Source organism: Vidua macroura, chromosome 1 (genome assembly GCF_024509145.1).
Source record: "Vidua macroura isolate BioBank_ID:100142 chromosome 1, ASM2450914v1, whole genome shotgun sequence".
In the NCBI taxonomy this organism is placed as follows: domain Eukaryota; kingdom Metazoa; phylum Chordata; class Aves; order Passeriformes; family Viduidae; genus Vidua; species Vidua macroura.
In genome coordinates, this window is record NC_071571.1 from 35,535,550 (window position 1) to 35,549,875 (window position 14,326).

At 38.8% G+C, this 14,326-nt stretch overlaps 1 protein-coding gene and 1 long non-coding RNA gene across 3 annotated transcripts in view; one reads left to right on the forward strand and one right to left on the reverse strand.

Annotated features, from left to right (window-relative positions):
* RFTN1 (raftlin, lipid raft linker 1) overlaps window positions 1-14,326 on the reverse strand; it is a 96,316-nt gene that overhangs the window by 75,223 nt on the left and 6,767 nt on the right. Inside the window, exon 2 of one of the 2 annotated variants that reach the window (XM_053993310.1) lies at window positions 10,645-10,800. In XM_053993310.1, the coding sequence (XP_053849285.1) occupies window positions 10,645-10,789 (145 nt within the window). In that variant the 5' untranslated portion in view covers window positions 10,790-10,800. Of the gene's footprint in view, window positions 1-2,517; window positions 2,590-10,644; window positions 10,801-14,326 lie in introns of those variants that run through there. The other variant, XM_053993303.1, reaches the window with a different exon arrangement.
* Window positions 2,698-4,723, forward strand: LOC128816113 (uncharacterized). The gene is made up of 3 exons (XR_008439792.1): window positions 2,698-2,943; window positions 4,401-4,480; window positions 4,562-4,723. It is a non-coding gene; the product is annotated as an uncharacterized LOC128816113 (long non-coding RNA).

A 14,326-nucleotide genomic window follows, 5' to 3' on the forward strand; every position in this document is an offset into this window, starting at 1 on the left:
CCATTTCCTCTGTAAGCTAAAAGAAAAGCAGGGAAGGAACAGATGCTTCCAAGGGAGAAATACATATTTGCTTGCTGAGAGTAGGGGGGAGCTGATCTCCATACTGCAGGACTTGATCAGAATTTACTACTCTCCTTCCTCTTTATCTCCTCTCTACAAGCCAGGGGAGCAGAAGACAGACTTTATCACCGTTCCTTTTGTCAGTTCTCTCTCCTTTATCACTTCTCATAAGAGAAAGGCACAAGTTTCACTCTCACCCCTCCCTTTTCCCACATGGTGTGCTGCTGTTGCTGCTACTTTTCAGCCATGTTTTTCCTTAGCAAAAAACTCAGTCCAAAGTCTGTAATGATTCCTGAGGGCCACTGAATAAGCAGCCAAAGGCACCTGCCAAGAGGGAGAAAAAGTCAAAACAGGCATTAAAAGTCAAGTAAGAGACAAAGTAACTGTGCCCATATAAAAGGGATAAACAGCCAAATCCCACCAGGAAAAGACTGGATCTCCTCACTTCTACACACTGAGCTCTGCTGAGCCTCTCTGCAAGAGCAATGTTTGGAACAGTGTTTGCAGGATGACACTGCAAAGCTGTTCTCCCTCCCCAAACTTCCTAGTCACTGACCAACAGGTACTGCAATCATGGGACACCAGAGGGCAACAGCCACACCTGTGAACACAGATTTGGACTCCCAAAATTTCATACAACAATGGCAAAGTCACAGCAGTAGCTTGTACAACAGCAAATTCTGACCTACCACACCGTCCTCAGTGTGAAGAGAGAGGCAAGCACTAGCCCTACCTGTCCAGCTTTATTGTCTCACACCTCTGATACTTTCCTCAGTGGGTGTAGGGCAGAGCACACAGAAGAGCAAAAATTCATAAAGGTTAGACAGTCCATGTCTTCATCCTCAGACAACAGCAGGGAGGAAGCAGGAGGCAGTCAGCCCATCTGGAGTGTGCTCACAGAGTAGCTGCCACAGCTGCCAGTGGCAAAAAGAAGTCAAGAGAACTCGTCAGGCAGTAGCTGCATTGGTAGCATGTATGAAAATGCAGGAGGAACAGAAAACAAACCCAGAACAGATGTAGAACAGAAATCAGACATGCTTCTGAATGTGAAATCTCTTTACAAGTGTCACTTGGGCAGAGCAATGACAAATACAGTCATAAGCGTGAGACAGATGCTGGGACAAAACAGCACGTCCTGGAGTGGCCCCCAGAAGGGCTCACAAACCAGACAGAAGCATTTTTCAGACACCTTTTCCTGCAGGCTGCTCTGAAACACATACAGTGGGATGTCCAGTGTACAGCAGAACACATGACTTGTCCAAAGTAAAACCCTCAAACACATTTAATGCGGAGTGTAAACTCCCCAGAAGCAACTGCCCCAACCTGGCTGTCTGCTCCTCTTGCCCCACACTACTGGCTTAAGACAATGCACAGCCTGACACCAGCCTGTGCTGTTCTGTGTGGACCCTTGGACATGACCCACCAAAACTCTGTTATAACCTATGTGAAACAGCTGAATGTTGATACCATTTCCATCACAACAGAGACTTTTTATTCCCTGTATTGGAACATGAGGAATATAAATGCAAACATTTTAAAAAATCCTGTACAATCAATGTACATCTATTTGGTGCTCTCAAGGTCAAGAGCAGTTGACACCAAAAGTTCCTTTTTTCTCAAAGGGGCTATACTCCATTCAGGATGAAACAATTCTAAGCTTTTGTTTGCAGGAGATCTTAGCCAAACAACAATAATTTATTTTGTAAATATGTCAAGAACTCCATTACAATACTGCACAGATTTTGTATATTATCTTTTATCTGGATGATGTCAAGGAACTCACAGCAAAAGTTCTAAAAAGACTCAGCAGATTACCACAGTGATGACTCCTAATCACTTCTCTCTCATAATAAAACCATGAGACTTCTACTATTTGAAGTTACAATTTTCAAGTTACTGTGTGATCTCCTGCTCCAGTTAAACATGGGGCAAGTGTTTAGAGAGGAAAAAAAACCTGTGCTTCTGAGAAAAGAGGAAAAAAAACCTGCGGCTTTAGTAATTTCACCATTCCATCAAAAATGCCTGTCTGCCAGCCTTGCAGACTGCCAAGTCTGGCTCCTTGGCTCTTGAACAGCATCAGGAGGATGAAAACCACATGAAGATTGAAAAAATGTGCAAAGCCAGAGGCCAAAGAAAAGACACAGCCACTCAGAAAGATCACGTGCAGTTCCTGAGTTGCTGAGAGAAAGAAAAGGTTTCTTAGAAGTTGATAGCTCTTTTTAGACAGTATCTGTACTTTTCCATGATGTGAGTGAATTACAGCATTCATGTAAACATGATGAATGGAATGTATCTCTTGGAAGAGCTCACTAACGACATTAAGAAGAACCTTGAGCTCACACAGTAGATAAAATGAATGACTACATGGTAAGAATGGAGTATTATAGGAACCCAATCTTCATTCTAAGAATGGGTGCAGACTAGAAAGTTAGTACCCACATGACTATTGTGGCACACCTTTTTTGACAAAGTGAAACATGTATAAATAGAACATCCTGCAGATGTCCTTTCCTCCCTAGTCCATTTCTGTTTTGCACACACCCACTGTCTAAATACACAAGCAGAATCCACACAGAAAGCGTGGCTATGACATCACTAGACGTACTTGGGATTCCATAAAAGCATCGAAACCAAAACTGTTTCCAAGCACAAGCTGAAAAAACAGTGTTCCAAAACGCATCATACGTATATTCTTTAACATATTTGAGATGTTCTAACATACATGCCATATTGTATCTAAGGTTTCATCTAGTCTATAATGTATTATTCCTACACAAAATATCAGTGTCACAGTACAGCTGGAACTTGAGGGGATAAGAAATGCCAGCAAACTTTAGGCTTTTTCATATTTGAAATTATGTGAATGGTACAGCTTTTCTGCAGGTATGTAGCTGTTAAGATTTGGGCTAGAATAGTTAATTTATACTATTGACCAGCTTCTTGATTTGAAGGCCATGATCTAGCCACCAGTACAATGGACTGCCCAGGACTTATTCCCAGCTCTGTCACAGTCATCACAGGACTTCAGCTAAAGCTTCTTGCACTTTCTGTTGTGTTATAATTAAGTGTAGAAATAAAACAAAACTTAAGTGACTGGAAGCTCATATCCCCAGGAACTACCCCTCTCAATGATATATGGGTATAAAATACAATACATACATGTGTCTGTGTATTGCACACCTCACTGATGTACAGGCACAGAACATATATATGTAAATGTTAGAAGAAAAAGCAAGTGCATGCAGTCTATCACAACAAGGATCTAGATACAACCAATAATTATGGAAAGCAGAGCTTCCACTTAGAAACTAAAATACATCTCACAGTTGTGCATCCTTATTTAAAAAACAGTAAAGTTCAAATCTAATGACTCTTTCCAGCAATTACATTTATGATGTAATTTATGACATTTATTAAACTCCCAACATATGGAATGCTCCTTTTATGTCAAATTGCAAGTTTCCCAAAACACACAAGTGAGTTTTATAAACTGCTACAGCAGGAACATTTCATTTTCCTGTGACTTATAAGTGGCAAGTCCTGAAGGGTTACCGGAGATTATCTCAGCTGGCTGGCACAAGCCAAAGCTGTGGATTTGATCCCTGCATGGGCCATTCATTTAAAGATTTGGACTCAATGATCCTTGGGGGACCCCTCCAACTCAGAATATTCTGTGATTCTATATTGCCACAGAACGGAATTCACTTGAAACAGAAAATGAAGCAAAAAAAATTAATTCCTTCATATTTGTGTTAACAGAAAGGACAGAAGATCAGATCCAGCAAAAGCCTTAGGCTGGTTCTTCATATCACATATATATAATCAAACTGAGTTGAATGAGATATGCACATGGACAACACTTTAAGAAAGGGAAAGCATTAGCAGAATCTGGACTACAAAGAAGTAATCCATTGGGCTCTCCTGCTCATCATCTTTCTGCTCTGAACCTGCTAGACATTAATCTGCTCTGAAGCATTGTTTTAGTCAGTTATAGGCAATCTATACGCAGTCTGGTTCAAGTTATCACATCTCATAAATAACCTAACAATATTTTGCCGTGCTAATTTTATTTCACCACTCCTGAGAACTAAATGGTGGTAACGGACCTGGTCAATTTGAAATACAAAACTCAAATGCTAATTTAATTTATGTTCTTCTGCTTACAGAAATGAAAACAAAATTAAATAACTTTGCCAATGGGGAAATATTTGCTTTTACTAGTACTAAATCAAATCACACCTGCAAATGCAGAGTTGTAGGTTTTGTTCTTTTTTCAGTCACACAGCCACTTGCTTGGAGTTGTTTATTTTTTATGTTTGGGTTTTGCTTTTTTTCCCCAGGTGAATGGTGAAGTGAAACAGAAAGCAGAAGTCAGGCACAAATAACTGTTTAATGTAAAAATTACTGATAGGAAGAGAAGGTAAGCATTGAAATCAACAACAAGTACTATGTTCTACAGCAAAAAGAATTTCCTGACAAAAAATACATACACCTTTTACAGGAAAAATGCTTCTCTGTCCTCTACTTGCACAGTTTCCAGTGCATGACACTTCAAATTCTGAATCAGACTTCTTTCCTTCTCCAAGGAGAAAACTGAAGAGGCTTCTATTAATTTAAGCCAAAACTGAAATTTAATCTCAAATAAAAGATTTCAGTATGGATATACTATTAACTATTGATTCTAATATAATAATGACCTCTATAAAGGTCCACTAACACACTATTTGTGTCTTGTATTAGGGAAAAAAATCAATAAAAACCAAAAGCCGGCCGTACCAGTTTTAATAATACTGTAGAGTAAGTGATTTTTAAGCAGTATAACTGTCTCCAAAACATGATGGTAAAGTATCCATATGCTTGTCAGAACTTTAAAGATATATACACTTTCAAATTTTATATATATATATACACACATACATATATACACACACACACCCCCCCCAAAATGCCTCAAATAAGAAGGCTTTATGTATGTAGTAAATTTATTAAACTAGGAGTTCCATCCTGATAAAATACATGTCCTTAGACTATAACACAACATTCAAGCAAAAAATATGGTGGGATTGTTAGAATGTAATTAATAACCTTACTTTTAAATAATTTTCTTTATGTTGTTCTCCGGGTTTTGTTTTTTTTTTTTTACTAAAGAGATAAATTCTTGACAATCAGGATAAAAACCATATGTTCATGTATTCACATCATAACTTAAAAACTTCTTTGGGACACGTGAAGCATTGCTATTTTTCATTCCATCAAAACATCTGGATTTTAGTGGTTTTACAGCACAAATGGCTTGTTCAGAGTATAGACTTTCCCCATTTAAAAAAAAATTTATACCCCATTCCTTTCTCATCACATGGCTAGCATATGCTTCATGCCAACTTTATGCAAGGCCAAAACCTATTGTAACTTATCAAGCCAATGAATAACTACAGGAATGTAGAGCAAAATAGAAAAAAAAAAACAAACAAAAAAACCAGTCATGTCAGTCAAAAAATCACCCTAAACACCAAAAAATTCCACACTATTCTGAGAAGAGTGAAATAACTATCAGATTCCTGTTTTTTCTCAGAACGTCATCATAACCAAAGAGGTGAAAGAAAAGAAATAGAGGATGAATAAGTTAGCTTAGTTGCTGTATGATCTGGCAAAGGAAGTACAGTTTTCCAAAATAAGTAGATCAGATAAGAGCAAAGAAGGAATGCAGATTATTGAAATATTTCTCTTTCCAACAAAATACCAAAACAAAACAAACCAGCTTACCCCATAGAGGCACTGTTGAAAACATGGTTGCTTAAGACAATTCCATCTGCCAGCACATATCCTCCGGAGATTTGCTCACCATTTGCCTCTTATTTCCAATAAAACTTGGAGATAGCAGAGGCATAAGATAATCGTTCCTCATACCCTTTTTTTTATAAGGCAAGGGATGAAAAACAGAAAATTTTTGACTTTTGGGGAGGTGATACACTCTTGTTGTTTCAGGGGTTTTTTTTAGTAAAGGCCTGAAGTATTATAGAGTAGACCCTAATTTGTCTCTTCCAGCTTTATGGCAAAAGGTTTGCTGCAACTCTTTTACTTTCCTTGGGTTTTTTATTGTTATAAAATTTAGTCATTGCAACTTAACATTAGTATTGTCTCTAAGGAAATGAGAAGATAACTTCCTCTGCACTTCTGACATTTTGCTGAACCAGCAATGAGCCACCCAATTCACAAATACAGTAATGTCTTCTTCACAAGAAAAAATGTGTGATGATTGTATCAATTTAATTTGGGTGAAAACTGATGTGGTTTCACCTGAGGGAGAAAAGCAGCTCATAAGCTTTGGACAGTACAGATGACTAAGAACAGAACACAGAATTACACTGTCAAGGAACAACAAGGAAGACAGACTAGGATTTCTTGGAAGAGGCCACCTTAACAGAAACAAGATCAGGCTCATAAGTAGATTTATAAAGCCAACAGCTCAAGACAAGTATGCCCATCTCAAGCCTGAGATGTCTTAGCAAAGTGCCCCTTACTCCTCAAGTGCCAATCTACACTAGATAACCCTTTGCTGAGCTCAATTTTCACACTTTTTCAAAAAGCAAAGGATAGTGGCAAATCCAACCACTTTAATTCTGGAGAACCATGAGGATTATCAGCGTTGTGGCACACAATGAAAACTGATGGGTTCTTCACAGCCTGCTTTCCTTGAAAGCTTAGTCAGTCTTTCCATAGACACTTCAAGTAAATCAGTTTCCAACACTGGGAAACATAAAAATGAAGCTTACACTTGCAATCTTAATCCTGTCTTTTGCATCTACGCATTATTTATACAGCACTCAAGTAAGTGATAAAACATTGTTTTCCACTGAACATACATCTGCATCAGTGCAAAGCAAGGCAAAAGTTCAGAAAATAATAAAAAATGTAATAAAGGAGCCTATTTCCTTACATTCTTTTAGCTGTGTATGTCAGAAGGTAAACAGGAACCAAAGACAGCCAGCAAGCAAAGTTAAGTTTCTAGCTAACATTCCAGAAAAATGATCGTCAGGACAGTTTTATCCCTGTTTTCAAGAGAGTGATGCTAAGAGAATGAGCATTGCCAGAAGGTCGAGGGAGGTGATGCTGCCCCTCTGCTCAGCCCTGAGGAGGCCACATCTGGAGTGCTGTGTCCAGTTCTGGGCTCCTCAGTACAAGACAGACATGGAGCTTCTGGAGCAGGTCTGCAGACAGCTATGAAGTTGGTCAAGGGTCTGGGGAATCTTTCTTACAACAAAAGGCTGAGGGAGCTGGGCCTGTTCAGCCTCAAGAAGAGGCAACTGAGAGGGGAGCTCATTAATGTGTATAAAATATCTAAAGGGTGGGTATGAAGAGGATGGAGCCAGGCTCTTCTTCGTGGTACCAAACACTAAGACAAGAGGCAATGGGCAGAAATGGCGCAGGAAGTTCTACCTGAATATGAGGAAGAACTTCTTTGTTGTGCAAGTGACTGCACACTGGAATAGATTCCTCAGAGAGGTTGTGGAGTCTCCCTCACTGGAGATATTCAAAATACATCTGGCCTCAATCATGTGCCATGTGCTCTGGGATGACCCTGCTTGAGCAGGGAGGTTGGATCTGATAACCCATTGTTGTCCATTTCAACCTCACTCAGTGATTCTGTGAGTTCATAATTGTGCAAGCTGACTTAAAGAATGTTCTGTTTCTCTTCCTAAAAATATGCTCCCTCCACTTCAACCAACTCCAGCATTCTTCAGACCCTTCCACAAGACACAGATATGGCAGAGGATAACCAAACAAAAAAAACTGCATAACCTGCCAGATACAGGAGTTAAATCAATTCACAGAGCTGATAGGAGGCAAGAGAAGGGAGCAGGATTTCCCCACATATAGCTGCAAAATCTTACAAAAAAAAAAAAAAAAAAAAAAAAAAAAAAAAAAAAAAAAGCAGCCAGCTAAAGTGCACTTTAAACATATGCCACATTTTGGAACTGATCTCTCACCTGAGTACCAAATTTGCAAATACATGCAGTTCTAAACTTCAAATATGACTAGCATCCACCTTTTTGTCTGAAGTCAACAAGAGCTGCTTTTGGAACACAGGAAGAAATGCTTAGAACTTGAAAAACTTCTGGCAGTAACCTGTAAATTAGCTCCCACCTGCAACATGGAGATAATCACATCCTTCTCACCATTAAGATTAAAGACTTGTGAGAGATATAGTTATCAGAGCAATCATTGCTATAGAAAAGCTACAGAGAAAAATGAGTACCTGTCTGCACTACCAGGCTCACTAGCTTTGTAAATAAGGTCTAGCATAAGAATACAATAAAATACTCTGTAGCCACTCATAATTTAACAGAGCTTATTCTAAAACCCAATGAAAGAGAAAACCTGTGGAAAAAATGAGTGTCATGATATACATACACACTGGAAGGGCTAAAGTAGATTCACAGAAGACAGACATGACAATCCAAATGGGTTTTTTACACCTCTAGGAGCATTTCATTCCTAGAAGCCTCCTAATCCACACAAATATAGGTGAAACACTCATTGTTAACTCTGTTTATCTGCAGAGGTTATTTCTCAGCAAAAAAATAAATGAACCAGTTGTGATGCAAAAAGCCTGGAATGTTATAATAATGTTGCACATAGTGCAACACGAGCCTTCACACGGCCAACGACTAGAACAGGGAGGCAATCCTGAGAGCACATAGTCATGGGTGACAACTAAGGAAAAAGAGCAGGAACAACAGTTCCATCCTCCGCGCATCTCACCTATCCACTGACATCTTCAGAGACTGCAGCGATGGGGATACAACACACCAAGCAGAACTCAGCGGAGCTGGAGAGCTTATGCTATTTGGCAAACCCAAGAATCTGATGGAAGTGCTTTTACTAACAGTCTCCTTAAACCCATGCCTCCTAAAACGTATACAAGTATGCTTTACAACAAACTTATGCATTTAATCAGACTTAGAAAGCCTGGATTTAAGTTCTTCTCTTTTTACCAGACATCCTCTGTTCCTGAGGCAAGCCACATTGCTACCACAAGTACTGACTCTTCCTCCACAGAGTGCCGAAGATGAGATTTCACAAGAGAACAGGAGAATGCACATGCTAAAGCTTGAGAGACACTCAGGCAGAACAGTGACGAACATTCCAGAAAAGCCCAGAGAAGTGTGTCCTCAATATTAATTCATTTTTGCTAATGACACAACTTGCAATACATCTCGGTAAAAGCTGTCAAACTATCAGAGGACATAAACAGTTCACTTTGAAATAAAAACACATAAATGTCGAAACAACTGCAATACATAAACATGAAAAAAATTCCTCTACCATTTGCTTGGTGCTCTCAGTAACAGCAGTGCATCCCAATTAGTGTATCAAAAAACATAAGAGAACACAAATACAGAAGACAGGCACTCAAAGTCTACAAAGACAAAATTTCTCATCTCTCACACCTGCCTACAAGAGCACAGTCCTGTCCAATTATCTATTCTAAACCTCCACCTTTTTCAAAGTCAAGTTTGCTTGCAGCAGGTTTTAAGACCCAACTAATTCCCACTACTCTGGGCCGACATGCTGAGCTGCACGAGGTGTCTCATCAAGCAGCACACCAGCAGCTCTTTGTCCCACACCACGAGAGACATGGCTCCAGCTTCTCCTTTGACCTGACTTGCAAAACAAGAGAAGTTGCAGCACACTGCAGGGCACAGAGGCTCTACCTGGCATCCTGCCAGCCAGCTCTTGCAGATTTTGGTACTGTTTTTTTATATATAGCAAGAAGCAGGTCCCAGCCTTCTGCTCAAGCTTCAGATTTCCAAATGGTGTGAGGAGTAATTGCCTGTAGAACAGGCTAATTCTGAAGTGAAAGAGGGCACAAGCAATGGTGTGAGCAATACTGGCAGAGATGCCTGACGTCAATCAGCAGGAAAAAAATGGAGTATCTATGGATTGTCACAAGAATTAAAACAAGACTATTTCAGACTGAATAAAAAAAAAACAAGGCAAAAATTGCATGAGACTGGATCTTCAGCCCTTTGATGTTTTAGGTCTTTAGTGTCTCCCACTATCCTGTTTCCACCTACATGGCTGCACCTGTAAGTATCTATAACCACATAAGAGTTATTTATGGCAAGCTATCAAAACTGAAGACTAACTTCAGCCTCTCAAAATACCTCTCACAGAGCCCAGAGAGCACAAAAGAGCAAAGAAAATGAGCAGGAAAGTACATAACCTTGCAAACCTTAATTGCCTTACCATATTAAAATTAGATAAAATGCAAATTAAGGAAACAAATGTCCACATGAGAGTAAAAACACAAACAAAAAAAAATCAAAGAAAATAAAACAAATAAAAGGGGAAGGGTAAAAGAACCTAAAATCTGACAACCTGTAACTAGCTGTAAGGCTAAAAATTAACACAAAATTCTCACTTAGATCTCTGCATGGAAGCATTTTGACTGAAGAGAAGGCATTTACTTAAAGAAACCGAAGACATTTTAAGAACTTAACTACTATTCAAAAAACATTATGGACCAGTCAACACACTTTCATAGAAATAAAAATCTAAATAAAAATATTATGTACTTACTATCATTTAGTGTTGTGAAGTCCAAGAATCGATATTCATAGCAAACATCTATCTTGGTTTCTACCTGGGGCCTCTTCAAAGTTGAATAGATATTACCAGGTCGTTTTTCATCATGCTTCTCTAATTTGTTCAATCCACAACCCATTTCAGCAGTTCCTGATGCAAAGAGGTAGGGAAAAGGGAAAATGCATAAACATGATTAGCTTTGAGTTTTTTCTTTCTGGTTGCATGCCCCACACTAGTACATTAGGGTGATTTTTAATTTCTAAATACAAGCTGCCTATAAACTACATAAAATCATGTAACCAGATAAATGCTCAGATAGTAACTGAAGTATGTACTACTTCAGGCATACTATTATTTTATTGAAAAACTGACAGTTTAATGTATGTATTTTGCAACTTTAAAATGTATTCAATGGTACACTCTGGAAGACACACATTCCATTATAAAGAGTAACTGAAAATGCAAAATAACTAGCTAATATTAAGGTTGTCAACCTAGTAACAATTTCTATATATGCAGTTACTAAGAGAGCACCTAGTATTAACTTTTACACAGATCTCTGTAATATTAAAATTAATATCTAGCCTTGTAATTCAGTGGAAAAAGCAAGTTCTCTCTGCAGAGAACTACCTGCATTTACAGAATAACCTCACTTCCTCCCACCTCATTTTTTTAGGAAATAATGGCACTTTACAAATCTGTCTTCAAAACAGAAGAGGCACCTGGCCACAGAACTGCATTAGATAAATCTAGTTTTCTTTAATAAGCTGCCAGCCCACAACATTTTAAAGGATTATTCCTGACAACCATTCCTGCTACACATTAAATGTTTCTCAATATCCTGCACATTATAGCTCATCTGAGTATGAAAGAATGGAAGAATTACTTGGTAAAAATATCCAGGTGATCCAAATCCTCTAATTCCTCTCAACAACACTGGTAGGACTCAGGCAAATTATTTCAACCAGCAGCAAGTACAAAAACCAAAAATACAACACATACCAGGTAGGCACCTGAGGTTTTCCATCACAACCAACCCAACATCCTGCCTCCACCTACACAGAGAAACTCATGCTCTGAGAACAGGGAGAGAAATGCAGAATAAACACCCAGTAACAAAGAGTGGCTCCCACAGGCCCCTCTAGATGCTCAAAGGCATGGGATCCATTCATGCAGCATCAGGAAGGTCAGTGTCACAGCCCCCCTGCAAGCTCTGACACACAGCAGTGAGCACCTGAGAAAGTTCAGTCACAGACCAGGGCTGCCTTTACCTTGACAGTTTATAAACCTAAAGCGGAGGATGAAATCCTCGTTTAGGTCCACTGTCTCCAAAGAGCTGTTTGTAAGCTTATGCCACAGCTCCATCCCCCAAGAGCTTAGAAAGTCAGGCAGATATACAGCCAATGCATTTGGAAACTACTTGCAGAAAATTATCTACATTTTTATTAATACTGTGGTTTAATTTCTATAAATTTTGTTCCTTCCTCATACTTCCTTGCGAAATCGTTCTTATTAACAGCTCCCAAATCCCTTGCTGTATTTTGCTATGATAAATGCATTCAAGTCATTTTCTGCCATTTCCTAGACAGGATCTCTGGTCCCTTCATCACCCCACTCACTCTCATTTGCATCACTGTTCTCATTTCTCTACATGAACATAGGTGGCCATATGCTCAAAACGAGATCTTAACAAGGCTTATGGAAATAACATTCATGCTTCCCTGTCTCTACTGCAAATAATACACCTACTGCACCTAAAATCATCATTCACAGCTGAATCATCACATTCACAGTTTACTGTCAACTTCCCAGCAGACAAAGAACCTGTTTCTCCTTATTTTTATCCAACACAACTGAGAAGTTTCCAACTCATCTCTCATAACTTTTCTCTATTCCTTTGTGCTTTTACTGCTCAGTAATAGCCTCACCCCGTTCTCCAGCACCCTTGGAAGAAAGAGCTGGCAGTTTTTCTGGGTTCAGCAATACCACCCACCTTCTTATCATGTGCGAAGTCCATAAATGCACACCTACATCTTCCTGCAAAGTCCCTAACAAATAGATCAAAATAGGACTGAACAACACATTGAACTTGAAAAAAGTAACTCAGTAAATATTTGATCACATAGAACCTGGCAGCAGAAAAAACATTTGCTATAAAGACCTCTAGCACTGAGAAAAAAGGATCATGTGGTATTTGTATTCCTGAAGTTCCAATATTTGGTTGATTCATCCAGCAGAAAACAACCTTCCCTGATTATTTTGAAAGAAAGGTAAAAATTACTTTAACAATTTCTATCCATGAAATCGAGGTTTGCACACTCAATTTTTTTTAATTTGGAATTTAAGGGTAAAAATCCTCATGATCTTTTAAATGTTTCCAAAGTGATACTTTCCACCTTTTTTTTTTTTTGAGATGACAACTATTACCATTGAAGGATTATTCTTGAATATATACAGCAGTTTCTTCTTTTGCCTGTGCAATATTATTTGCTTCAGTGTAAAATGTTATTTATTTTAATACATTAACATGTGTTGCATATTAATGATCCTAGCAAGACACTAGGTATTTTTCCATGAGCTATAATGGAACACATCTAGCAGCATACTTGTGCTAAGGATGAATTAAGATAGCGGTAAGTGTTAGCAAGTGTACCAAATTTCTTGTTTCAGCGATTGCCCAGTAATTCTTACACATCATAAGTATACAGCATTTTGTAAGGAAAAAAATTCCATTTCAGAGGTCATTCTGCTGCAGCGCCTGCAACCTTTAGTTGTACAAATAGTCTGAAATCCACAGGACTCTTAGACAGTGATGGCTGTAGAAGGAGGCCTTGGGGACTCCGCATTTCACATCGAAGAGCGTTTTGCATTCTTTCCCAAACCAGGGTGAAAGTGCTACAAAATAAAAGCCTGTGCTTCCAGCAGCGGCCACAGACACTCTCCTGTGCCCTTCCAGCAAACATTTTCTCAGCCCTTTGAAAAAAAACTCCTCCACCCTCACTACCCATGTGAGCAATGACCTCTGCGAACAGAGACAACCCACAAGTCATTCAGCACGAGCTACCTGCCCACTTGGGAATGGACTGAAAACATGCTTTTTTTGTTATTGATTCCCTGAGTATCTGCTTCCTAGAAGACTGATTTTCACCTTTGTGCTGTTTAACTAAAACTTCAAACAGTATCCTTGAGGATAAAGGCTTCCTCACATTTTGCTAAGTATAGGCAGTTATGTTACTTAAAGCACGCATATGGAAAAGGATGATGAAAAAAAATGCTTTCACTTGAAAAAAATGAGGGATCAGGGGACAAAAACTATGTTTCACAACATCACAATCTTTTCCACAGTAATTAGAATACAAGTGCTACAGCAGTAGAAAACAAATCTTAAAAAATAAAGTTCTTATTTTAGCAGAGGAGCCTAAGTATGAAAATAATTCCACAGAGGTAGGAATTCTCATAAGTTTTCTCAAATATACTGATGATGTGTGTATGACAAGTCATCACTCAATCACCAAATTCTGCTCAAAGTTATCCTACAAATGTCCTTCTGGGACAGCTTGCTTTATAACCTTTCAAAGGCTTTTAACATCAGTTATTACCTTCTTCCTTTCATTCACAGCAAAGTTAGTGCTGTTCAGTCTTTCCACCATCATCTGAAAGTATCTCTTTGCTTTTC